This window comes from Dama dama, chromosome 1 (genome assembly GCF_033118175.1).
Source record: "Dama dama isolate Ldn47 chromosome 1, ASM3311817v1, whole genome shotgun sequence".
Classification (NCBI taxonomy): Eukaryota; Metazoa; Chordata; class Mammalia; order Artiodactyla; family Cervidae; genus Dama; species Dama dama.
In genome coordinates this window covers 46,546,868-46,573,151 of record NC_083681.1, presented here as the reverse complement: position 1 = coordinate 46,573,151, position 26,284 = coordinate 46,546,868, and the positions used below count along the sequence as shown (strand labels likewise).

Here is a 26,284-nt window from a genome sequence, read left to right as displayed (position 1 = left end):
GTGGGCACACACAACTCATCTACAGTTGTCTCCCTTCGCTCTTGAGACAACCCAGGATACATTCCCCTAACCTCTGTGCAGACAGAGCCCCCTTTCTACCCTCACACCTGTTCCAAGATGCTGTTTCTTTTACCTCCATCTAGCGGACACCCACAAACTCTTACTTCTTCCAGGCAGGGTCCCAGCGTCACTTACCTGTATGGGGAGGCCTCCACCCGCAGCCCCTGCGGCCTGCAGGAAGGTGGGGCTGTTGTCATTGAGGTCAAGCACTGCGATGTGCACGGTGCCCGTGGTGCTGCGCGGTGGGCTCCCCGCATCCTGAACCTGCACCAGAAGCTGGTAGCTGCTCTGCCGCTCGCGGTCCAGAGTTTGGAGTGTGGTCACCTCTCCTGCAAGTGCAGGACAGACAGACAGCATGGATGGGGTAGCCAGAGATGAAGAGCCTGGGGTCTGTGAGAGGCTGGGGTTGGGACAGTGTGGAAAGGAATGCCCGGGGAAAACTCCGGGCTCATTCCTGGTCCCCACGACCAGACTCCGGGGATCGTGTCTGGGTGTTCACCATTCTGAGGATGAAGCTATGGGATCCCAGATTTTGGGTCCCAGTGCTCACCAGTCTGGGGGTGGATGCGGAAGGCCTTGCTGTCTTCTGACAGCTGTCGCAGGCTGTAGGTCAGACGTCCGTTGAGTCCTGAGTCTCTGTCAGTAGCAAAGACCCGACCCACGCTGGTCCCTGGGGGCTGGTTTTCAGCCACAGCCAGGAAGGTGGGCTCCTCAGACAAGCGGGGACTGTGGTCGTTCTGGTTGAGGATGCTGACCCTTATGGTGGCTGTGGCTGTCTGCTGCCCTAACTCAGCTTTGGATCCAGACACTGCCATTACTTTCAGTGTATACAACTCCTGGGCTTCATGGTCCAGTGCTGCCCGCACCCACAGCCATCCACTCTGTGGTTCCAGGCCAAAGGGGCTACCTGGCCCATCGGCTGCAAGGTGGTAGGTGACAGGGCCCCCATCTGGTGCTCGAGCCTGCACTTGCAGGACTTGAGTTCCAGGGGTGGTGCCTGAGGGCAGGTCTACACGGTAGGTAGGGCTGTCGAAGTGGGGAGCCAGCCCACGGGTCCCCAAGTCCTGTACCACCACCCGCAGTCGAAATTGGCTGGTGCGAGGTGGGGAGCCTCCATCCCGGGCTTCCAGCTCCAGTTCATGGGCTGGCCCCCCTGGAGGTCCCAGAGGTCCCATAAGTCGTATGTGGCCTGTGGTGGGGTCCACAGTGAAGGCCCCACCACCCCCAGCAAGCAGGGTAAAGGTGACTCGACTGTTAACGCCCGAGTCGGGGTCCAGAGCCCGCAGTGTATAGATGAGGGTCCCTGGGGCAGTACTCGATGGCAGCAGCACCGTGTCTTCAGGCGCAGGGAAGGCAGGGGAGTTGTCGTTCACGTCGTCCAGCAGCACGCGCACCCGAGCTACAGCGAAAGCTGGTGGCACCCCACTGCCTGCCCGCACCTCCAGCTCCAGCACTGGTCCCAGTAGCTCCCGGTCCAGAGGGCGAAGCGTCTGTAACAGCCCAGTGGCCCCATCTAGGGAGAAGAGTCCTCGGGGATCGCCCCCCGACAGGGCGAGGGTCACAGGCCCCAAGCGACCTAGGGAAGAGAGAGCAGTGAGAAAAGAGATGAGGACACCTTCTAAGTTGGAGCCCAGACTCTGATCCCCAAAAGAGCTAGGTAGTGTCCACATCTGGGCCTTTCAAAGTAATAGGGGAGAGGCAGGTGTTGGCAAAGAAGCTGAGTGGCACTAGGGTGATATTCATGTACCTGGGGATGAAGCAGAGTGCCTGCACCATGCCCAAGGAGGCGGCGGGGACTAGAACCAGAGTGTTTTGTATTGGGACTATCAGTGGTGTGATACCCGAGGGTTACATTGGGGTGTCTGGGTACGGCACCACGTGGGTATAATGATAAGGGATACCTGGTGGATTGTGTGCCTGGACTACGCCCACACTGGTGCCTGGTGCCACATCCTCTGGCACAGAAAAGACATACTGAAGCTGCTCAAACACTGGTGGTACAGGAGCTCCAGACACAATGCTGATGTTGACTCGGGCACTGGGCTCTGCCTGCAGGCCACCTCCATCCCGAGCCCCGATCTCCAGCTGCACCATGGAACTGGCCCGTCTGGCCAAGGGCCAGGCTACCGTCAATAGCCCTGGAGGAGGGACAGAAGCGGAGATGCATAAGGAAACAGAATAGCATTGCGAGGGTTGGGGGGGAGGGCAGGTGGGGAGGCAAGCCCTGGGAATGGGAGGATCCTCACCTGAGTGCTCGTCCAAGGCAAAGAGCGGGGGGCTGTTGCCAGCCAGGATGTGGTAGGAGAGTCGCCCATGGGGTCCCTGGTCAGGGTCGTGGGCACGTACCCTCAGCACAGCTGTGCCTGGTGCACTCTGGGCGCTCAGACTGGCAGCATACTCCCGAGGATAAAACTGAGGTGGGTTGTCATTCTCGTCTGACACAAACACCTTCACATATACCATAGACTTGAGGCCTCCCTAGTGAGACATGCAGCCATTCATTCAGGTGGGTCTTGAATGGCCCTGCTGAGTGCCCTCCCCCCAGCCTGCCCACAGTCTGCCCACTCACCCCATCCACAGCTGTCACCGTGAAGTCAAAGCTTGAGGGCCCCTGATCGCGGTCCAGGGTCCGGGTCGTGCACACGTCACCACTGTGGGCATCGATGCGGAACGGGGGAGGCCCTGAGGTCCCAAGTCCAGCACCCAAGGAATAGGAGAGGAGGCCAAATGGGCCACTGTCTGCATCTGTGGCTGTCACCTGGGGAGAGGCTGGGGTGAGTAATGCCCCATCTTTTTGGCCAGAAGAGCCATAGTTAAGTAGTAGTTAGAAGGAGCAGACCCTTGGCCAGTTGGTGCGCAGTCTTAGGATGGTGGATACACAGAAGGGACTAGTAGGTAATGGGCTAAACTCTAAACCCAGCTTAGATCTCACAACTTGTGTTAGGTTCCTATGAGCCTCTGATCACATTTTTGTCAACTGATGGATATATAACTTTGTTTTATGTGTGTTTCTGTTTAAAAGAACCTTATTAATATATATTGTTGGTTGACTGACACTGAACTAAGGGCCAATGGCACAACTCATATCTAAGTGAAACTGACATGTATTTTGTCTATAAGGCACAGCACAGCCCTCTTGCTTTTAAGAACACAGACAGCACTTCAGCACTACAGTTGGGGGCCATTTTGAACAGCAAAATCACCAAACGGAAAGCACAAAAATGTGAAAAATGTAGCACCAAATAGACCACGAAAAGGACCCTTGTTTACAACATAAGAGCTGAAACACGAAGGCAGGGCATTGCCTTGTTCGACCTCAGCCGGAATGTGCTCATCAAGAGACTTGAATTTTCCATCCTTCTGCACATGTCTGGAAATGACAGTGAAATCTCCATGAGTGTGGATTCAAGGGTTACAAAGAAATTTTAGACAGTTGGCGAATTCGCAAATACAGAATCTGCAGATGGATGAGGACCAACTGTATTTAAAAGGAAAGTGCTAAGGGCAGTGACAGCAAGTTCCAGGTGGGTCACAGCAAGTTAATAACCATCACCAAGTCTCAGAATCACTTCAAGCAGAGAACTGGCTGACCTACAGAGTTATTCAGACTGCTGTTATAGGCCTGCTCTTTATTGAGTTTGGTCATTATGTGGGATCTGATTGATTGCTGGGCTGACGAGGGTCTGCTCTATGCATTTATGGATGTGGCTTATGCACCCTTCACATCCCTTCATCTCTGGAGCCAATCTCACTGGAAATGAGAGACAGATAACTGCAGGTCTATAGGACAATATTGAAGTCATTAAGTTCCAGGTCCCCAAACTAAGAAAGTAAGAAATAGGGAAAGGCTTTCTTGGTGACTTCTCAGAGATCTCTCAGACTGGCTCAGGTAGGGTTTATGATTGGACACCAAAGTCAGGAGCCTCTGAACATTTCAGAGTCAGGTCAGTGGGAAATGCCATTCCAGAAGCTTCGGAGCTTAAGACAGGGCCAGGCGCACAGTAGGTACTCTATGTAAATTTGTTCATTGAGTAAACAGACATTTGGATTGCCCTGCCTTACAACAAAAACTTCTTTCAAAGCAAGTTTTATAAATTGGGTGCACATTAGGCCCTCAACAGTGGGTTAGCTGGTGCAGACTGCTATAGCTGTGACAAAGTATTCTTTGTGGCTATGAGGGCTCAGGGTCATGATATGCTGTAAAAAGGAAGCTGGAGAGTTCCCCTTTCTTAGCCAGAAAATGTTGCTCAGAGAGGAGCCGAGCCAAGGACTTCTGATTGCTGCCCAGGCCCTTGACAGAGTGATTTGTGCCATTGTTTACCCTCCCGAGAGACACTAAGACCTTGCCATGCCAAGCCCTGGAAACAGCTCCTGCTCCAGCTCTTTACTGTGGCCATGGGCCCGGATATCCCAGGAGACAGACTTCCCCCCACATCCATCTGGTGGGCAGCAGCACAGCTGCGGCATCATCTCCAGAAGCTGTTAAAGACCTCTGCCCTCTGACTTGCTGCAGGAAGAAAGCAATAAATAGTGGTCAAGGAGGTTGTCAGGAAGTGACCCCAAAAGGCACAGGGGCCAGTGACTGGAAATGACCAAGGCAGAAGTGAGTTTTCTGGCCTGTGCAGTCCCTGCTCAGAGGTTTCACTGCAAAGGCACAGCCTCCATTGTCAGCAGGCTCTCAGCCCCTCTTCACAGTCCAACCTTGGTCAGCTCCCTCTCCAGCTCTGCCTGAAAGCTGTAACTAACCTCACCTTTCTCCTCTTGTTTCCACGCCCCCCACCGCCCCCACCCCAGCTCTCATCAAGTGCACTAGTGCAAGGAGGAAATAAAGACCTTTGTGTGTGAACTCTCTAAAATTCCTACTAGACCACAAACTTACTGCATCTGCTCCATGCTGACTTCCTTCCCAGGAGTCTCTCCTGCTTCTCCTCCCACTGCCTCCCCACTGCCCAGCCTTCCTCCACCTCCCCTTACTCTGTCTGTTATACTGTTGTTCCCTGGAACCTTTCCTTGGCATCTTCTTCTTCTACACACTCTCTGAGTGCCTTCTCTTCCACTGCTGTGGCTCTGATGATGATCTGTACTTTGACCTAGACCACTCCTCTGTGCTCCCAACTTGTACATCCAGATGCCTGCTCAACATCTCCACTTGGATGTCCCACAGGCACCTTAAATCCAACCTGTCCTAAACTAAACTCATGATCATTCCAACCTCTCTCTAATGATTCTTCCATCTATGCAGCTGCTCGAGCCAGAAATCTGTTCTTCCCTTTTCCTCTGCTGACATATCAATCAACTGGGGACCAAGTAAATCCTCATTATCCTTCTTATTTGTCTATTCCTCTCCATTACCATTATCACTGCTCTGACTCAGGTCTAAGTCGTCTTTCCTGTGGGCTACTCTAGTTCCCTTTTGATAGGTGTCCGACCCTCCAGTCTTGTCCTCTACACCAGAACTTCTTAACCTCCACATGACTGACATTTGGGACCAAATATTTCTTTGTTGTGGTGCTGACATGTGCATTTTAGAATGCTTGGAAGAATATCTATCTACTAAATGGGCTTCCCAGTTGGCTCAGTGGCAAAGAATCTGCCTGTTAATGCAGGAGATGCAGGAGACGTGAGTTCGATCCCTGAGTCAGGAAGATCCCCTGGAGGAGGAAATGCAAGCCACTCCAGTAATCTTGCCTAGAAAATCCCATGGACAGAGGAGCCTGGCAGGCTGCAGTCCATGGGGTCACAAAGAGTCAGACACAACTGAGTGACTGAGCTCGCAGGCACGCTATCCACTAGGTACTGATCGATCCCACCAGTTGTGATGACAAAAATGTCTCTGCTACTGCTAAGTCACATCAGTCGTGTCTGACTCTGAGATGTTGACAAATGTCCCCTCCAGAGGGCAAAATCACCAGCTGTTGTCAACCACTGCTCTGCACTAACAAAAGCATCTTTTGAGAGAACAAATATCAAATTATTCCTCTACTCAAAAAGCTTCAATGTCCTCTAAAGAAAAATGCTAAGACTCCTTGGCTTGGCTTCACTCCTCGCTTTCTGGCCTCCTGCAGTCTCATCTCCCACTCTTCCATCTCACACCTTAAACTCCAGAGACACCAGGCCACTTGTAGGCCCTTGAACAAGTCAGACAGGTCAGGCTCTTACTCTTCTCTCTGCATGTCACCTCTGTATGGAACCCTTCCCTTATCTGGTTCCCTCATCAGCTCCTTCTTATCCTCTGTCTCAGCTCAAAGGTCCTTTCCTTTGGGAAAACGTTCAAACTGCCCATCTGTAACTTGTATATATCTCCATATGGAAGTTTCTTTTATCACAGTAAAACTGTTTCTTTGCATATGAATCTCCCCTCTAAACTGTAATCTCCATGAATTAGGTAGCAGTTACTCAATCATTACTGTATTCTGTGTCCCTAATGACAGATATTCAAATGAATATTGAATGAATCAAATATTAAGACTTCTTGTAAAGGTTATGAACACCCAGTGGTCATTTTCACCCCTGCTTCCCTATGATTACTACTAGTAAAAAGTCCAGGAAACCACCTGGAGAGATGCCCTCTTGCTTCAGGCACTAGTGAGGAGGGAAGTTAGAAGCCACAGCCCATTGGTCTTGGGCCAAGAGGGAGAGTAAACACATGGGAGAGTGGGTGGAAGCTGGACAGCAGCAGGCAGGCAAGCACCCAGCGTCTGGCCAAATGGGAGGTCAGCCAGGCCCAGGCACTGGCCTGAAAGTTTAGGCAAACAGCAGCTCCTAGAAGATGCTCAGGGGTCTTCTGAGACAAACATTTCCTCCTAAGAGACCTCCCTGCCTCCAGTCTCCTCTCCTGCATCCAGAATTCTGTGCGAGAGCCAAAGCAATCTTTCCAGAAGACATATCAGATTTGCCTAGAACCTCTCGTTGGTTCCCTGTGATTTTTAAAATAGTCAAAGCTGATGATCTGGTCCCTGTCTACTCTCTTGTCTCCCCATAATGCTCTCTCATCAGCACAGTTGAGGTCAACCTGAACAATGCTGCCCATGAACACATATGATGTCCTGCAGCTTTTTCTGTGGGCTTGGAGTTCCTGTCCATATACCCCACATTATCCCCTTGGCAAAGTCTCACTGCTTCTGCAAAGGTCTGCCTCTAGGCTTCCATAGTGCTTCATATGCCACCTGAAACATCACTAGCTACTGGTGTATCCACTTGCCTAGACTAGGACCTGCCTGGGAACAAGACTGTCTCCTTTCTTTGTTCTCAGGACCCAGCACAGTGCCAGGCCTACAGTGCTAAGTTAAGTTTTCAATGTACTACTTACCATTGATCTAATCTATTTTCACCCTTAAAGCAAGTTAGCTTCCAAAAAACAAACATAAAACATGGGATTTCCCTGGTGGTTCAGTGGTTAAGACTCCATGCTTCCACTGCACGGGACATGGGTTCAATCCCTGGTTGGGGAACTAAGAGCTCACATGCCATGTGGCACAGCCAAATAAAACCCAACAACAACAACAAAAACAAACAAAAAACCAAACAAAAACAATCTGTAGTGAGGAGGGAAAGATGAGAGGAACAAGATTTTTAGGGCAGTGAAACTGCTCTCTATGTGTTATACTGTATGTCATTATATATGTCCATTATACATACACAATACACTTTTATCCAAACCCATAGAAGGTACAACACCAAGAGTGAACTCTAATGTAAGCTATGGACTTGAATGATAATGATGGTTACGTAGATTCATCTGTTGCAGTAAATGTACCACTCTGGTGGGGGATGCTAATAGTGTGTGAGTCGGGGCAGGTTCATATGGAAAATCAACACCTTCCACATAATAGTGCTATGAATCAAAAACTGACTCCCAAACATAAAGTCTTAAACGAAAACAAAACAATCTGATCCTGCCTTTTCTGGACCAAAGAAGTTCAGTGACCCTCTCTGCCTTTCAGGTAAAGTCCTAACCCCTTACAGCTTGGTGTCCAAGGACTTCTGCAATCTGACTTTGGCCTGCCTTTCCAGATGCATGCCTCCCCACCCATCTCCTTCAGGCTTGACTTTCAGGAAGTCTGTGGCTCCCTCAGCCTATCCAGGGCTCCTGCCTCTTCCTCTGAGAGGTCTTCCTGGACATTGGGAATCTCACTGAATACTTCCTGTTATCTCTCATCCCTGTGCCTGATCCCAAGTCGCATTAGGGCTCAGCTCCAAGGGCATGGATGGGTGTATCTGCCAGGACAGTCCAGCACTGGACTAGGGTTGGAGGGCTCTGTAAATGCTGGCATCTTCCCTGGGGAACAAGAGCCACATGGGTGTGCAGAATCTCCATCTCTGCCCTGCAGAACAGCTTTGAAACTTTAAAGAGCCCCCTCTCACTTCCTCACACCACAAGACACATTTCTCTATATCCAGTCTTAATTCTCTCAACCCCAAGATCACCTGGCCCAGCTCCTGCACCCTACTTTCTCATCTTCTCAGTAACCCTCACCCTCTGCACAGACTGTGTGGCTCACTGAATAAGACTGAATCCTCTGGCAAATGTCACCATCAACAGCTAGCACCTGCAAGGCTTGGTTCCTGCTCTGAGGTCCCCTGCAACCCTCTGATCCACTCCTGCCCACAGCACCACTCCGCTGTGTGTTGGGGGGCTTACCCACCTGCAGGAAGCAGGTTCCCGGCTGAGTGCCCTCAGGCAGCGAGGCGTTGTAGAAAGTCGTCTGGAACTGTGGCTCGTTATCATTCACATCTTGCAAAACCACGCTCACTGTGGCGGAGGAGGAGAGAGGGGGCAAGCCCCCATCCGTGGCCACCACGATTAGCTGTGGCTGAGGTTCCAACTCATAGTCCAGCAAAGCAGCCGTAGTGACAATGCCTGAGGTGGGGTCTATGGAGAACCAGCGGGTGTGGACGCCTGGGGCCAGGCTGTAGGTGACCTGACCATTGGTGCCCTGGTCAGGATCCCGGGCCGTCACCCGCACCACGAAGCTGCCAGGCAGGGCAACCTCAGGCAGAGGCTCGGGTCGGTAGAGCTGGCGGTCAAAAGTAGGCGCATTGTCGTTGACATCAGTGACGTGTAGCACAAAGGCAGCCTCGGCCCGCAGTGGGGGTGAGCCAGAATCCGTGGCGGTAACTCGCAAGTTGTAGGCGTCGCGCTCCTCTCGATCCAGCCGCCGAGCCACACACACCAGGTAGATGACGCTGTCCTGGGTGCTGAGCGCAAAGTGGCCCTCTCCACCCTCCAGGGACACATTGACATGCGCAAAGTCACCATCATCTGGGTCTGACACAGAGATTCGAGCAACAAGCTGGCCTGGGGGGGCAGCCTCAGATACACGGGGGGAGCCGTCTGCACTCAGGAAGATGACAGTCATGGAAGGCTGATTGTCATTGGCGTCTCGCACATGCACGGTCACAAAGGCCGAGCCCAGTTCAGGGTGAGCCCCTCCATCCCGAGCCTGCACCACCAGTTCGTGGACCCGACGTTGCTCAAAGTCCAGCGGCCGCTCCAGGCGCAGCAGCCCCGTGTGCGCGTCAATGGAGAAGGGTCCGTCACCCTCGCTCTGCCTCCGGTTGATCTCGTAAGTTACAGCCCCATTGGCACCTGCATCAGCATCAGAGGCATACACCTGCAAGACAGGACTGCCGGGGGCCAGGCTTTCGGACACCGCAGCATGGTAGCGGCTCTGATTGAAAGCTGGGGCGTGGTCATTGATGTCTAGCAGTGTCACGTCCAGCAGGGCCTGGGCCCTCCGAGGGGGTGAACCACCGTCATAGGCCTCCAGTTGCAGCATGTAGTGTGAGCGGTTCTCTCGGTCCAGCTCTCCAGTAACTACCAGCTCAGGCACTGGGGCCCCATCTGAACCAGGGCGTGTCTCCAGCCGGAAGGTCTCTCCAGCCCCATCACCAGACAGGGCATAGCCCTGGGTTCCCAGGCGGCCAGCGTCCGCATCACGAGCAGGCTCCAGTGGGTAGCGAGTGCCAAGCGCTGTATGCTCAGGTATCTGCAGGACAGCCCGAGCCTGTGGGAAGGCCGGAGCGTGGTCATTGATGTCAGCCACTCGCACGGTAACTTCCACAGTGGCGCCGTCGGGAGTGACTGCAGTGAAGCGGTAGCGATCCCTCCGCTCGCGGTCCAGGACACGGGCTGTACGGACCACCCCGCTGTGTTCATCGATGGCCAGGTCCGTGCCCACCCCGCTGCCCTCCTGGGCGGAGATGAAGTACATGGGAGGTGCTGCTGTGCCCGCTGGAAGCCCTGCACTGATGTCCCCAATCAGCGTGCCTGCTGGCTGCTCCTCATCAATCTGCAGGTCCAAGCTCCCAGCCTGACCCCAGGCACCTGGCGCCCCCGCCCCCAGGAGCAGCAGCATCAGCAATGATAGCAGGGGGAGGGGCCTGGGGATCTGCATGCCCGGGCACGAAGGTGCAGTGCCCCACTCCTTCTGCATGGCAGGGCCAGTCCAGCTGTGCCTTGGGATCCAGCTCCAGGCCAGGCTCCAGGAGCAGCTTGAGCTCAGGTTTTGGATCAGGTCCAACTTGGACCCTGGCTCCAGCTCACGCTCTCTGACCTGGGAGGAAATCAGAAGGAAAAAAGTCATGATGGGGGAGGAATCAACAGTTCAGGGAGGCTGGGGTCCAGGCCACGCCAGGACTGAAGTGGGTTCAGCTCCCCGCAGGGCCCTCATGCTGCCTCACACCATCTTGGGCCCAGAAAGCTCCTCAGGATCCACTGCAACCTTTAGCTGACAGGTCCTAGCCCACCCCGATGCCTGCCCCCATCCCGTCCCCCAGCAGGTTGTTTTATTCCTATTGTTCAGGTCTGAATGCCTTCAGATTCCCTGCCTTCCATCTCTAGACTTGAACATGTGGCCAGTTCTTTCTCATTTTTCCTCTCATTCAGGACTAATACCTCAATAACCATGTGCTTGGCAATGTCATCTGAACCTCAACCTTTTCCTCTCTGCCAGTCTTCTATTAACATTTAAATATGCTGACGTCTCTCTCTCCCTTCCTCTGTCTCCTTTTCCCTCTCCCCCATACACACACACACACAGACACACACAGACAGACACACACACACACACACACACACACACCCCTTTGGCTCTACTTCCCTCTCTACTCTATTCAACAAGAGATTGAGGACCTGCTATGTGGAGAAGCTGAAGACACACCAGTGAATCAAGAAAACAGTCCAGGAACTGGACAAGTAATTAGCAGTGTGATGTGGGCCTCAAGGGAGAGGTGCAGGGAGCTGTGAGAACAGGGAGGGGCTGATCACAGTCAGGAGTCAGCGAGTGCTTCCCCGAGGAAACAGCATTCAAGTCAGGATCTACTTAATGCAGGTGTTAGCTAGACAACAGTGGGCAGAGAAGGGGAACAGAGAAATGAGAAAAGACTCAGAAGAGGGAACAGAAAGGGAGGCTTAGAGTCTACTGTCTAGGAAGGGCTGAAGAGTGTTTGGGTGTGGGTAGGGCATGTGTGTGAGGTATAGAGTGCCGAGGCAGAAGGGATGAAATGGGGCAGGGACTCAGAGGCCATACTGATGATTTGAACTTTATGCTGAGGGCAAATGGAAGCCATGAAAGCATTCTAAGAGAGGGTACTGCAATATGACTGACATCTTGTGAAAATCACCATTGCTACACCTTTGTAAACACAGGCTCACACAGATGGGGAAGTTATCTTAGGACAGCCCTCACAACACACCAGGCCAGGGTATGGCTCTGATGGAGACCTGGATGAGTGTCAGCGATGAACATGGGGAGAAGTGGATAGCTCTGGTTTAGCAGGTAGAATGGCCAGGGCTTGATGGTGGCTTGAAGGCAGAGGATAAGGGAGTGGGAAGGGTCAAGGATGATGGGCAAATTCCTGGCCCAAACCATCAGCTGAACAAAGGCATCCTTAACTGGCCAAAGAGAGAGAAAGAAATCCAGGGAAGGGTGGTGCCAACAATGCTAAGGGAGACAGCGTTTCAAATACTGCTGATATTCAAGGAGAAGGAGGCCTGAAGTCCCGGGAAGGCCTTTAGTGACTGGGTGACAGCAGCTTCAGTGGAGAAAGGTTTGTTCACTTGGCCCAGTTTCTCACTTCTCACACCCTCCTCCATCTACGCTTCCTCTCCCGTGACACTGCTTTCACTAAGCTTCCAACCATCACTACACTCTGCATCCCATGGACGCTTTTTCATCTTCTTGTTGCATCATTCTGGAATACTGAGTCACCAATCACTGGCTTCTTGAAGCCTAGCCCTCTTGGCTTCACATGGTGACACCCACCTCTTGCTTCCATTGTACCTCTATGTCCACTCTTCAGTCTCCTGAGCAAGTTCTTCCTCTGCCCTTAAAACTGGTGCCCCTCAGGACTCAGTCCAGGGCTACACGTTTTCCCACTTTTCACACTGCCTCGGTGGTCTTGTCCCCTCCCACGCCTTCAATTAAAAATGTTATCAGTCATTTTGTTTTCTTTGTTGTTTAGATGCTCAGTTGTGTCTGACTCATTGTGACCCTATGGACTGCAGCACTCCAGGCTTCCCTGTGCTTCACTATCTCCTGGAGTTTGCTCAAACTCATGTCCATTGAGTTGGTGATGCTATCTAACCATCTTATCCTCCTGCTCTGAATCTTTCCCAGCATCAGGATCTTTTCCAATGAGTTGGCTCTTTGCCTCAAATGGCCAAAGTATTGGAGCTTCAGCTTTAGTGTTGATCACTTTATGTCTATTTGCTGATGACTTTGCAATCTCCAGCTCTGGAGAGTGCTGAAGACACATAACCCCCCAGAAAACGGACTCCCTTACAAGGTATTCCTAACCTTCACCTCAACCTGATTTTCCTCCTCCCGTCCCTTTCCTATGAACAGCATCACCACTCAGAAACTCTCCTTGGTTTCCTTGCTCTTCTTCAAAACCTGACTATCTCAGTGAGACATGTCTCAAGCCTGCCCTTTCCTGTTTTCACACTGCTGCTGTCCAGGTCCAAGCACTGTCATCCCTCCTTTCGATTCCTTCCACAGCCCTTTATCCTCCCTGTGCCTCCTGGATTGGACCCCTTAACCCACATCCTCCTGACTGGAGCTATCCTCACAACTGTCACCAAACCACCCCTGACAAAAGATTTCCACTGGTTCAACGTTACTGATGGCAGAAAACTGCTGCCCACTCTGGACAAAAAAAAAAAAAAAAGCAGATGCGTACACCCAAACTGTGCCTACAGTTTTTAAAGGTTCATGGACACTAGGTATAGAATGTCTATTCACAAGACAAAGCCCAACCCCTTAATATACCTTCCTGACCTGAGCCCCGCCATATCTCCACTATGCCTCACATTCACTTTGCCCCACCGCACCCTGTGTTCCTACACTAAACCCCTCACCTGTTCCCCCAGCAACTTCTTGCCTTGTATGAACTATGCTCTCGTCCTGAGATATCCTTTAAAGGTCCTGTCCAACTGGCCATCTCCTCCCGAACTTCAAGATGCTGTCTTCTATGGATGTTTCTATGATATCTCTGTGACCTCCCTGCGGTGCCCACTGTGTACCCCACTGGGCTCTCACTGCTTTGGATGCACACTGCCACAGACTGCACAGCAGCCCTGTTTTGCTCATCTGTATGCCCGATTCTCCTCTCCTTCCACACTGAATCAGAAGATCCCCAAGGGCAGCAGCTTGAGGGTCTCAGTCCCAGGTTCTCCAGCATTTGGTAGCGGTATCGTGAGAGCAGGCAGTGCAGAATGAATGGCCAGAATCTCATAACTGCACACTACCGCCTTCACCTACTGACAAAAGGGGAAATGTCCCTGGACATGCCAACTCTGTCACACACAGACACGCATGAGCCTGTGCCCCTGAGGCACCATGGTCAGAAGTGTGGCCACAGAAGTGGCTACTGAGGTGTGTCGTTTGGTCTTTCTAGACTTGCTCTACTCTAGGACTTCCTGTCCTCCCCAGGGATAAGAACTTCTGACCCTCTACTTATACTTCCAACCCCATCTCTCCCATCTGTGTGAGCCAATGAAGAGAGCTGGGACCCTGAAGTTTGAGTGCAGTCTGAATGTTATTTTCCTAATCCATATAATGGCCATGGTAATGCCTAGTATCTGCGGTTTTGTGAAAATCACAGGTGATGGAAATGGGAGCCCAGAATTGGGCACTTTGCAGGTGCTCTTGCCTAGGTTCCCAGCACCATCCCTGAGGAGGCTCCTTATCCTGGCTTCAGAGTTGTAGGGTTCACTAAAACCCCTCTTCCCAGAGCTCAAGTCTGCAAAGCCTAAGGAGCTGCCACATGGAATAACAGATCAGAGGAATTCAGAACAAGAAGGGCAGAGTGAACACAGGCCTGACCAGAGAGGGGAGATGCTCGGTGTACAGACGTGGTGCAGCAGCCAGGGTTGGGGATCTAGGCCTAGAGACTGGGATAAGGGTCAAGGGTTAGGAACGGGTCCTATTCATTTAATCAGTCAGTGCAGAGAAAGCAGGGTGGGCAGAGAAGATAACAGACAGTGAGGTCAATGTCTTCTTACATTCTGTATTAGGGTTCTCTGCACCCAGAGACAGAATGTCAGCTCTTTGAGGGCCAGGACTGTATCTTAACCACCATTTTGTGTAGCACAGGGCATGGCACATGATCAGCACGTTTTCTGAATGAAAAGATGCATGAATGGTGTGAGGTAACTCTCAGGTGAGTGATCAGCCTTGAGGAGGCATCCAGGCCAAAGCAGATGTCCCTTCTCCCAAGTCGTGCAGACCTTGGTGCCCTCCTGGTGCCATCCTGGGTCCCTGTCCAATGCACACTCCCGCATACACCCTCACAGTGGACGCACAAAGGTGCCTCCTCATGAAGTCACAGGCCCACACATAGCCAGGCACGAGATGCACAGATTTGAGTACAGGCAGACCGGCACACTCCATACACACTCACACTCACACAGATAGAGGCTACTCTTACATATAGAGAGATGCCCTTCCTCACACATACAGAGAGCAGGTTATCACTCACACACACGCGTTCATTCACCTGGAACCTTCCTCCCCACCTAACACATGCACGCACACGTACAGACACACAGGCATGCTTTTGTCCACACAGACACATACACACAGAAAGACACTTTCCCACAGGCCTCACGTAGACAAGCACGCACACACACTCACACACACCCTTCCTCTCACGGACACAGACAGACCACATTCACCCCTGCGCAGACTCCCGCTGGCAGACCCACCCACACGCCGGCACGCTCTCACACACGCTGCCGGGGCACTCGTGGTCAGCTCTGCGGCTGCAGCTGTGACCTTGAGGTCCCTGGGGCCTGTCTGGACTGTGCCTCATCACTTCCTGCTCCAGGGCTTCCAGCTCCAAACTCGAACTCCAGACTCTCTCCCGAGACTGTCTCATCCTCTCTCCAACTCTCTTCTCAGCACCATCTCCCCATCTGTCCAGGGTTTCTCACTGCTTCTTCCCCAAGACTTGCTCCTCCTCCCTGTTCCTGTCTCTTTCCCTCTCCAGGTCTGTCCCACCCCTTCCCCCAGATCCGGTCTAAACCATCCATCTTGTCTATTTTCCCATTCTGTCCTGCCTCCTACCCAGATCTGTCTTCTTTCTCCCGCTAGACTGGTCACACTGCTCCCCCCGCCCAGATCTCCTTGCTACATGCCCTCGCCCTGTCCCGGGCCTGTTACTCTGTCCTCTGGCTCCATCCTACTCTCCCCCTCTAGCCCCACATCTGGGCCTCTGGAACCACAGCTGGTTCTCATTAGGAGGGGGAGGGGCGAGACTGTTCATTGGGGCCTGCAATGTGATGTCAATCCACACCCCCCCACCCCTAACGCACACACACAGCCTGTGTGTCCATACGACCTGGGAGCAGGGGGAACATGGGAGAAGAAAGAGGTGGGCTGAGGGGGAGTCGCAGGGGGACCATAAGGGAAGGGTGCTCCAGGAGGAAGCAGAGGAGTGGCCTGAGGTGCAGAGGGGAAGCTGGGGGAGCTGGCACCTCTCAGGCCTCCTCCCTCAACTTCCTGTCCCAGGGCCAGGAAGGGGCAGGGACCAGAAAGACAACAGGGTGAGGAGGGGGCTGCAAAAGGCAGACTGGCCCAGAAGTGGAGGAAGAAGAGGGTTGCCTTGGGCGAAGGGAGGTGAAGGAACAGGGCCAGGCATAAAGGAGAAAGGAAGAGAGGCGAGAGTTCTCACAGGGGATGACTGGGAGCAAGACTGGGGGAGAGTGAGTGTGTGTCGGCAAAGGAAAGAGTGAGGAGTTCACACAGAAAGGGGAGGTAAGTCAGAGATGGGAACAGCTGGGCTGGAGTGAGGGGGGAGCATAAATAAAGGAAGGAGTTAGGGCTGGGGAGAGGGTGTGGGGAGCAGAAAAGAGGAAAGGAGGAGTGAGGACAGGAGGAAGAGGAGAAGGCTGACAAGCTGGCTTCCCTGGATGTCCCCTGGACAACCTCATGGATGGGCAGCTGGGCAGTGCCCGGGCCTGGCTCTGTCTCTCCCGAGGACTGGTTCCCATTAGGCACCTCAGGGAGAGGCCGGGACGGATGTGAGCACAGAAGGCAGAAGGAAAATTTCTTTTCTGAGCTGTTAGTGTGCTGGCAATTCATAGACGGTGCCTTATTTAATCATCTTAATCATCCTAACAGCCTGGGTCAGGGAGGCGTCCCACCTTTCAGCGAGGAAACTGGGGCTGGGAGTTAAACAACTGTCCTGAGTTAACACAGCCTTTTTTTTTTTAATAAAACATTTATTCATTTAATGATTACTAATCTAATTGCAGACTGTACCCACTCCAGTTGCATGGTTTCTCCCTCCTCCTGAAAAGTTACTCTTCAGAATTAGGTTTTTATCATTTCTAGTATGTCTTTATCACTTCACTGGCTTTAAAGTTATCCATTTTATTTCTGTATTTCTTGTGGTTATCTTTAAAGTTTTAGCATCTAGACTTAGCTTACCAAAACCTAAAGTGATTATTTTTGTCCTCCTTCTGACATAGCCTTGATCTTATCCCAGGAGTATGCACTCCACGCTGCCTGAGATTCATGGAGAAGGGAAAGATGGAGGGAGGCAGAAATTACAGGGGAGCTGAAGGGAGAGACCTAGCAAGACAGTGGAGACCTGGAGAAGAGAACCCACGGGAGGAGGGGCACCAAGGACAAGGTGTTTGTAGCCCAGGTCAGTGGCAGTGGGACAGAGTAGACACAGAAGAAAAATGTGAGGAGGTGAGGTTGACAAGACTTGGCCACCTACCCTTCAGGAAGGGTGAGGGAACAGAAGGGCTCTAGATTGACTCCCATTAATGCTGGTCTGATTACCAATGTGGGGCCATTAGGATACCACAGAGGAGAGCCATTTTGGGGGTGCCTGTTGGGGTCTTCTCATGGGGATGTCCCTCACACAGTTAGATTTGCAGATCTGGAGCTGAGGATAGAGGTCTGTTTGGAGATATGGATTTGGACCAGCTAAGGAGTAACAGAGACCCTTGGGTGCAGAGACCCATCAGCTAGGATGTGTGGAGAGAAAAAAGAGACTAAGACAGAACCCTGGGGAAGAGTACATTCAAGGGGCAGCCAAGGAGAACTTGATTCTTCTTGGAGAAGAATGAGGAGGCCATATCTCAGAAGTTAAGGAGAGAGCATTTCAAAAAGGTCAGTAGTGTCCAATGCTGCTGAGAGGCCAAGTAAGATGAAGACTGAGAAGTGACCATTGGTTTTAGCAGTAATAAGGTCATAGTGATCTTGGGGAGAATCATTTCAGGAGACTCCTAAGGGAGCAAGCCTCTTGCAGTGGGAAACGACAGGGAATGAATGAACTAGCCATAGACAAGATGTCAGCATAGAGTCATCCATCAACATGTGCTTACTGCACACCTAGAAAAGAGAGGCAATGTGTCATGGTGAGGAAGGACAGGACAGTGCTGAAGACTGGACTTGGGCCAAACCAACTCTGGGATTTCTCTCCAGTTTCTCACTTGCTAGTTATGTAACCTTTGGTGAGCCATTTAAATGTTCAGTGCTTCCATTTGCTCGTTTATAAAATAGGAACAGTAATAACACTACAGTGTATTTGCAGTTAGAATAGTGTGTGGCATAGAGTAGGCATTTTATAAGTGCACAAGCATGAGCTATTACTACGGTGGTTAGGAAGATGGGCTCTGCTGAGTCAAATTCAGACTCTGCTGCTTATGGTGTAATCCTGGGAAAATTGTTTAATCTTTCTGGGCCTGAGTTTTCTCTTTTGTAAAATGGGGATCAAAGTGCCTGTTTTATATAGTTGATAGGGGAGTTAAATGAAAGAATGCCACGAAAAACTTAGCATGGTGGCTGGCACACAGTGAAGGCTCAATGAATGTCAGCTACCATTGTGTGCCAGATGCTCACAATAACCCTGGGATAAGTGTTATTCTACAGACGAGGAGACAAAAGCTCAGAGCAGGTAGCAGAGAAACGTCTGCAACACAGCTCCAACAGACTCCAAAGTTAGTGCTTTCTCATCTACAGTATTGCTTCTCTGCTGGAGGACATGGGTCATGGAAGTGGCCAGGCAACCGAACAGGGAAGGTGCCTGAGAACGGTGGGTAGGAGAGTAATTCCAGCGTGCACATAAGGTGGATCAGAGGTGATCAGTGACAAGGCAGTTATAGGTCCAGGTTGAGGGTCAGGTGGGCGTGAGGTCAGGTAGTGAGAGGGGAAGTGACCAGAGGAGGCTTGGAGGTTTCTAGAAGGCAAAGGGAAAAACAGGAGGGATGGGTCCAGGGCACGCATGTGCAATAATTCATTGATACATTTATTCAATTCGTATCTATTTCAATAGATACTTGACCTACAATGTGCCAAACACCATTTAGTTCAGTTTAGTTCAGTTCAGTCGCTCAGTCGCTCATGTCCGACTCTTTGCGAACCCATGAATCGCAGCACGCAAGGCCTCCCTGTCCATCACCAACTCCCGGAGCTTACTCAAACTCATGTCCATCGAGTCGGTAGTGCCATCCAGCCATCTCATCCTCTGTCGTCCCCTTCTCCTCCTGTCCCCAATCCCTCCCAGCATGAGGGTTTTTTCCAATGAGTCAACTCTTCGCATGAGGTGGCCAAAGTACTGGAGTTTCAGCTTCAGCATCAATCCTTCCACTGAATACCCAGGACTGATCTCCTCAAACACCATACTAAGCAGTAAAGACACAGCAGTGACCTGGACAGATCACATCCCTGCCTTCATGTTGTTCACATGGCTTGGGCATTGGTCAGGGGCTGGCAGGGCAGGGTGAGGGATCTAGGGGTGGTGGGATAAGCAGCAAGAGCCTGGTCTTAAGGTCTAACTCTCATATGTAGGGTCCAGGCTACACAGGAGGCTGGTGAGACAGCAGAGAAGTTGGAGATGTAGAGGGAAGAATGAGTTTGGGGAAATGAGATGTTGAGAAGAAGAGTAGTAGAGGGGCTGAGATTGTGGAAGTAAAACAAACTAAATTGAGAGTTGAACATTTAATAGCCATTTTCTTTCTCAATCCTCAAAACAACTCTACTGTTACCTCCATATTCACCTGAGGAAAGGGAAGCTCAGAGAAGCTAAGGTGATCCAGGTGATAAATGGTGTGACTGGAAGGTGTGAGGCACAGCCCTCCTTTCTTTCCTCCTTCCTCACCAAGCATATGAGAGTGTGTTCCAGGCTCTGAGAAGAAAAATCTCCCTCCATTGAGCAGCTTAGACAGAAAAACATAAACAACAGGCCTGGGGGTTCTAGGTGGACTGCTAGGAAGAGATGCCCTCTCAACAGGGGACAGAGGAACTGAGAAGCCCCTCCTAAGTGGTAGAGGCTGAAATGCCCAGCAGTAAGAGGATTACCTGGAAACACAGACACCAGGGCTGAAGGGAGGGGCAGGCAGCAGGAAACCAGGAAGGCGAAGGGATCCGATAGCTTGAACCCAGCAGAGGGGCTTTTGCTTGCAGGTGCCAGGGCATCAGAAAATCTGATCTTACTTCTGTTACTACCAACAGGCAGAAAAAAAGAGGAAGAGGGCAACCTGGAAACCTGATAAGGGGAAGGGTCTGGGTGCAAGGAACAGGAGGGCACAGAGTGGTATGTGCGAGGGGGCTGTTAGCAGAAGGAGCAGCCCGTGACACCTCCTAGGAAGGGGGCCTGGTGGAGTAGAACAGATGGAGCAGTCCTGTAGTCCTGTGGCCTGATAGCATGTCAGAGCTTCCTCGGCTTCCACTCCCTCCAAGAACCCTAACAACCACGTGGTCCCATAGATTTGGATCTGCACATTTCTGACGTTTATTAAATATTTGGCAGCTGAATGAAAGAGAAATAAAGTACAGATCAGGGGCAAGGAAGAGGATCCAGGAAAAGAGAAGCCCAGGTGAAAGAGAGAGAAGAGGAGAGCCATAGGGGGAGGAAGGACAACTTGTCGGGGAGGGGACTAGAAATGTCTCTGCTGGGTACGTGGGCATGTGTGGAAATGACTCTATTGTGTGGGCAGCTGAGACCAGGAGTCAGTCTTCTGAAGAGTGAATGAGAGTGAGGGAGGCGCTGTGAGGTGCCTCATTCATTCATTTGTTCATTGCCAAGCATCTATAGAGGAACCTGGGGGATGTGAAGATGAATAACATGCAACGTTGCCATTAAGGACGTCCCAGCTCAGGGAGAGAGAGAAAAAGTGAAGAGGCAATGACAACAGTGAGACAAGAGGATTCCAAGCTGGCCTGGTGGTCAGGAGAGGGAGCGTTTGAGAAGAGAGCTGAGGATGGGAAGGGGTCAGCCAGGAGACAAAGGGAGTAAAGGGCTTTTCAGGCACAGAGCTGTGTGTCTGAAGGGCCAGAAGCATGGAAGAATGCAGCGTCTTTGGAGAACGACAAGGAATTCAGTATGGCCGGGACTTGCAATGTGAGGGAACTATGGAAACGGGACAGGCTATGAGGCTGGGGAGGCTGGGGGGAGCCAGATAGTGACAGATCTCTGAAGCCTCCTTAATGTAGAAATCTCACCCAAGATAGTGCAAGGATACTAAAGAACGCTACGCAGGGAATGCTATGTCTGGATTTGCTTAGGGAAAAGATTGGATTGGAAGAGGGAGGAGTAGACGTCTAGGGAGATAAGTTAGGAGGCTTTTGCTGTAAGTCATGTGAAAAGATGGTGAGATGAAGGCACTAGCTGAGCCCATGGATAAAAGGGGATGGCATGTCAGAGAAAGCTGGGAAGGAAGGAGAACCAACAGGTTCTAGGTTAGAGGACATGTAGAGGAGGGAGTGGTTACAGTTAATTTCTGGCTTTGTAGCTTGTTAACTGAGTGGAGATGGTGGTTTTGGGGAGGAAGGAATGATGAGATCAGGTCTGGGACATGTTAGGGGACTCTATAGTCTGGGCTCAATAGTAAAAATCCAAAAGGAAGCAAGTCTGCAGGTCTGGGGGTCTGAAGAGAGATCTGGAAGAAAAAGTTATTTGGGAGTCATCAGCTTATTCAGATGATAATTAAAGCCCTGGAAATGAATGAGATAGATCACCCAGAGGGGTGTATACAGTGAGATGATGAGAAGGTCCAAGTCAGAACTCTAATAAATCGTAACACTTAGGGGTCTCCCAATCACACATAGCATGCATGCGTGCTCAATCGCTCAGTCGTGTCCAACTCTTTGCGACCCCATGGACTGTAGCCTGCCGGGCTCCTCCGTCCATGGGATCTTCCAGGCAAGAATACTGAAGCGGTTTGCCATTTTCTCCTCCAGGGGATCTTCCTGACTCAGGGATCAAACCCGTATCTTCTGTGTCTCCTGTATTGGCAGGCGGGTTCTTTACCACTAGTGCCACCTGGGAAGCCCTAGGTGCCACCCAAAGGAGTCCCCAAAGTAGACAGAGAAGGAACAGTCAGGAGGTGTTTTGAGAGAGGGATGCACAGATCCCACCCTATTGTATCATCATCTGTTTATTTGCCTGTCTCCTTTGCAGAGGGTAGGAACAGTGTCTTCTATCATCATATTCTCACCGCCTAGCAGTGTGCTTGGGACATGAGAGCTCATCAAATGTTGACAGAATAAAATAGCGGTTCAAAAGGCGTTAGACATGAATGATTCAAAGAGGAAATAACAGTCAACAATGTTGGACCCTGCCAAGAGGTCAAGCAGTTGAGGACTTTTGAAAAAAGCCCCTAGATTTGGCAAATGAGAAGTCATGTTCTCTTAGGGAGAGCAGTTACATAGATGGGGCAGTAATAAATGGGAGGTCAGGAGGTGGGAACAGTTCAGTGCAGAAGAGCTTTTCACAAAACAAGGCAGTGAAGCAAAGCGAGAGAGCGTCTTAGCTAGTCAGGTATTTCAGAGTGCAGGAAAGTAGGAGAGCCTGCAGGCTCTTCATGTGCTCATAGGAGAAACAAGAGTGCACAGGGAGAATCTAGACACATGAATAAGACTCAAGAGTAATTCGTCGAGTGAGGTCTCCCCTGAGGCCGAAGTGGATGGGATCTCCAACAGCTGAGGGAATTCAAACTGGATGGCCTCAACTTTCTGAGTGGCTGACAGACCAAGTCTGTCTGTCATGTCTACTCTTCCTTCCTTCCTCCCTCTCCTTCAGCCTCCGTATCCATCCTGTCACTGAGTCCTTCTGACCCCACTGCTTAAAGAATTCCTGAAGCTACCTACTACCTCAATCTCTGCCGCCATTCTTCCAGTTCAGCCCAGCATTATCCCCTCCTGAGTCCCTACAGCAACCAACTATCCCCTTCCTTTCAGATGCCTCCCTCTAATCTCCACACTGCTGTCAGAGTGGTCTCTGTAAGACAGATCTGATCATATCACACCACAGCTTCAAATGATTCGGCGACTTTCAATTATCCCTGGGTTCGTTAAGCACTCATGTGACTTACAAGAAGTACATGACCTAACTAACCCTTCCTCACCTCTCCCAGACTCTCTGACCCACCCTCACATCGTGCTACCAGTGCCAGGCTCATTGGACCGCCTTCCCCCTCAGACATACAATACTTTCTTAACGTGGGTTTTCCGGTGCTGCTCCCTAGGTTTGGCATACTCTCCACACACTCCACCTCACCGTCGCCTCTCCTCTGCTTGGTAGCCTCCTACTTATCTATCAAGCATAAGCTTCAACATCACTTCCTTCCAAAAACCTCTTCCAGTTCCCCTTCAAGGGCTCAGGTTGGCCTGCTATGTGCTGCCACGTCACAGTGCTCACCCCATGGCCTGTAAGCTCCATAAGGGCAAGGACCATGTCTATTTTGTTCACCCTTGTAATGCTATCGCCTATCACACTGCTTGGCACAGAGTAGGTGCTTAATAGGTGTTCGCAGAATAAATGATCCAGTGGGTTGACTAACTAATCTGCTGAAAAAAAATGAGGGATGCAAGGTTAAGGGATGTAAAAAACTAGAAAATATTTCATCTATTTGTTTATTTATGGAGGGCCCAGTTGAGGGTGCAATTTATAGAAGCATGAATTTATAGAAGCATCACTTGGTGTGGCTGGGAAATCATTCCAGCTGGGTTGAGACTTTGTGGGACGGGTGGTCTAAAGACAATGACAACGGAACAGAGTGGTCAAAGAGTGGGTGAAGTGATGGTCTTGGACATATACACTGGAAGGACAGTATAAAGCCAGAGAGGAGAAGATTAAGAAAAAGCAAAAAGGTTAAGGGCAAGGGATCACTGTGAGGTTGAAGGGTAAGTGGAATGGGAGTGAGGGCATCAGGGAGCTCAAAGGACTCAGGAGGCTGTGGGCAGAGTGGAATGTAGGTGCAGAATTTCAGAGACAGACCAGTTCCACTGAGTGGTCCTGGGAGAGGAGATGGTAATAGGAGCTGAAGAACTCAAGAAACTGTGAGGCTACACTTGGAGGGACACTTAGAACCATGGCAGGATACGGGGTGAGGGAAAAACTGATCCAAATCCCCGAGTTTTCAAGGAACCAGAGGGTAACCCTGAGAGGTCTATGGGTGAGAAGAAGCCTTGGTGTGAGCATCATAAGTTAATGGGAGTTTATTCAGCAGTTGGGACCGCTCAGTCTGTGGCGTGTGCAGGACACCTAAAAGTGTTTCTTACGGGATGTTGGTAAGAGTGACTGTAACACAGCTTCCCGTTAGTGTCCGGTCTCTGAGACACCTGCTATGTACAGACAGCCCTGAAGTACAACCTAGATGCTGGTGGGCTGTGACAGGTTCCCCGTGGATGAGTGTTGCTCCGTCAGTGTCTCAGGAAAGGTGCTGGCAGCAACCGTGTCTCCCATGCTGTGTGCTGGCTTTGACAGAGGTCCTGCGGGAATGTGTTGGCTGCACCATTTCTGCTGTGGGTGCGCACTGTTCTCAGAGCACCTTCTGTAAATGTGTGTTGGCTCTGACAGTGCTTCCGGGGGGTGTGTGATGGCTGTGAAGGCATCTCTTGTGGATGTGTGCTGCCTGTGACTGTGTCCCCTGTGGGTATTTGAGGAGTTGACATTAGCAACAATATTTTTCTGGCCTATGACCCCGTGGCTGCGGGCCCAGCCCACGCCACACTCAGTTCATTGTGCTCCTGGACCTCCCCTTCCCCACCCCCTCCACGTGGGCCGAGGCTGGTGGTGATCTCCCTCTGTCCCCTGTGCGGGATTCTGATCTAGGCATCCCGGACACAAACTCAACACATTTCTGGGTGACAGGCCTCCAGCTTGGGCTTGGCCTGTCTCTTCTGTTTCTCTTTACTTCTCCCCCCTCAGCTTCTTTGTCTCCGTTTGTCTGTCACACACCCATCCTCCACATTCTGACACATGGCTCCCACAGAGGCGGGCAACACACATACACACGCACGCGCACACACACACACACACACACACTCCCTCACAAGGACTCGCTCACCAGACACACACTCACTCTGACCCACACCCCATCGTAGTGACACGCACGTACACACGGCCAGACACATACACGCAGACACACAACTCCCCAGTGACACGCACTGACTCACACTCGGCGATGCACTCGCGCTCACACTCACACTCGGAGGAGCACACACACACCCTGCCCACATCCCCGGCACACTCACGCCGCCGCACACCCGACGCGCTGACACACGCAGCACAAAGACCCCCAGCCCTGCCCCCACGCTCACGTTCACGCCAGCCCTCGTCCCGCAGGCCCAGGCCCCCCCCTCCCCCATTGTCTCCGGCTCAGAACAAAGCCCCCGGCTCCGTCGCCGCCACCGCCGCCCGGGAGAGGCCGGCGGGCCGGCGGGCGCGGCCGGACGGGCCGGGCGGCCGCGGGCACTGACCTCCGCGCGGCGCGGGCTCCCTCGCCCGGTCCTGGGGCGCCGTCCGGCGCGGTCAGCCCCCCGGGCAGCGCCCGCCCGCGCGGGGCCTGGGGCTGCGCATCGTCCGCCGCCACTGTCTCTCAGTCCGCGAGCAGCTCCGGGCGACTGGCCGTCGGTCCGCGCGCCCCCGCCCGTCGATCGGTCCGTCCGCCGCCGCCGCCGGGGCGCCGCCTCCTCCACAGCCGCCCCGCGGAGGATGCGAGATTCGCCGCCGCGGCCCCGCGCCCCCTCCCCTCCCCTCCCCCGCCCTCCGCGCGGTAACCCGAACCCCCGCCCCTCCGCCCGCGAGCCCCCGCCTCCGCCCCCACCCGCGCTCCGCGCCGCGGCCCCCCCAGCCCGTCCTCCCTCCGCCCCTCGACTTCCCGGCCCCATCCCCGGCCGGATCCGGCCCCAGCGCCGCGCCGTCCCCGCGTCCCCGGTCCCTTCCCTTCTCCCGGTCCAAGCGCCCGGTCCCCTTTCCCCGTCCCGTTCTCCGCATCCCCTCTCCGCGTCCCCTTCTCCTTCTCGTCCTGCTCTTCCATCTTCTTTCCCGCCCCCTATTCCCCCGCCGTCCGCTCTTCTCCCTCACTGTTCTAGTCTCCTCCCCTCCGAACCCTTTTCTCCCCGTTCCCTCTCCCTTCTTCCCATCGTCTTCTTCTCGTCCCATCTCCCCATTCTTTCCTCTCCAGCCCCCTATCTTCCATCCCTTCTCCTGGATCCTCTCTCCTCACCTCTTCTCCGCACCAGTTCTCCCCGCGTCCTTTGCCTGCCCTTCTCCTTTCCCGTCTCCCCACCTCTTTTTCCCCAACCCCTTCTCCTTGTCCCTTTCTCCGTGTTTCCTCCCCACATCCCCTTACCTCCCAATTTCCTCTGTCATCTCTCTTTCCCCATCCTCTTCTTCCTTGTGAATCTCTCCATTCGCTCCTGATCACTTCTGTTTATCCCATGCTCTTTATTCCTTTTCCCTTTTTCGTCGCCTAGTTCTC

The 26,284-nt window shown here is 52.3% G+C and overlaps 1 protein-coding gene across 2 annotated transcripts in view; it reads right to left on the bottom strand.

The window, feature by feature from the left end:
- The window catches only part of DCHS1 (dachsous cadherin-related 1), a 37,201-nt gene extending 11,149 nt beyond the window's left edge, over positions 1 to 26,052 (bottom strand). The window contains exons 1-7 of one of the 2 annotated variants that reach the window (XM_061148338.1): positions 26,030 to 26,052; positions 8,706 to 10,616; positions 2,630 to 2,818; positions 2,307 to 2,538; positions 1,962 to 2,198; positions 611 to 1,636; positions 196 to 389 (exon numbers count right to left, since the gene is read on the bottom strand). In XM_061148338.1, the coding sequence (XP_061004321.1) occupies positions 196 to 389; positions 611 to 1,636; positions 1,962 to 2,198; positions 2,307 to 2,538; positions 2,630 to 2,818; positions 8,706 to 10,496 (3,669 nt within the window). In that variant the 5' untranslated portion in view covers positions 10,497 to 10,616; positions 26,030 to 26,052. Of the gene's footprint in view, positions 1 to 195; positions 390 to 610; positions 1,637 to 1,961; positions 2,199 to 2,306; positions 2,539 to 2,629; positions 2,819 to 8,705; positions 10,617 to 25,280; positions 25,327 to 26,029 lie in introns of those variants that run through there. The other variant, XM_061148347.1, reaches the window with a different exon arrangement.
- Between the last annotated feature and the right edge of the window lie 232 nt (positions 26,053 to 26,284).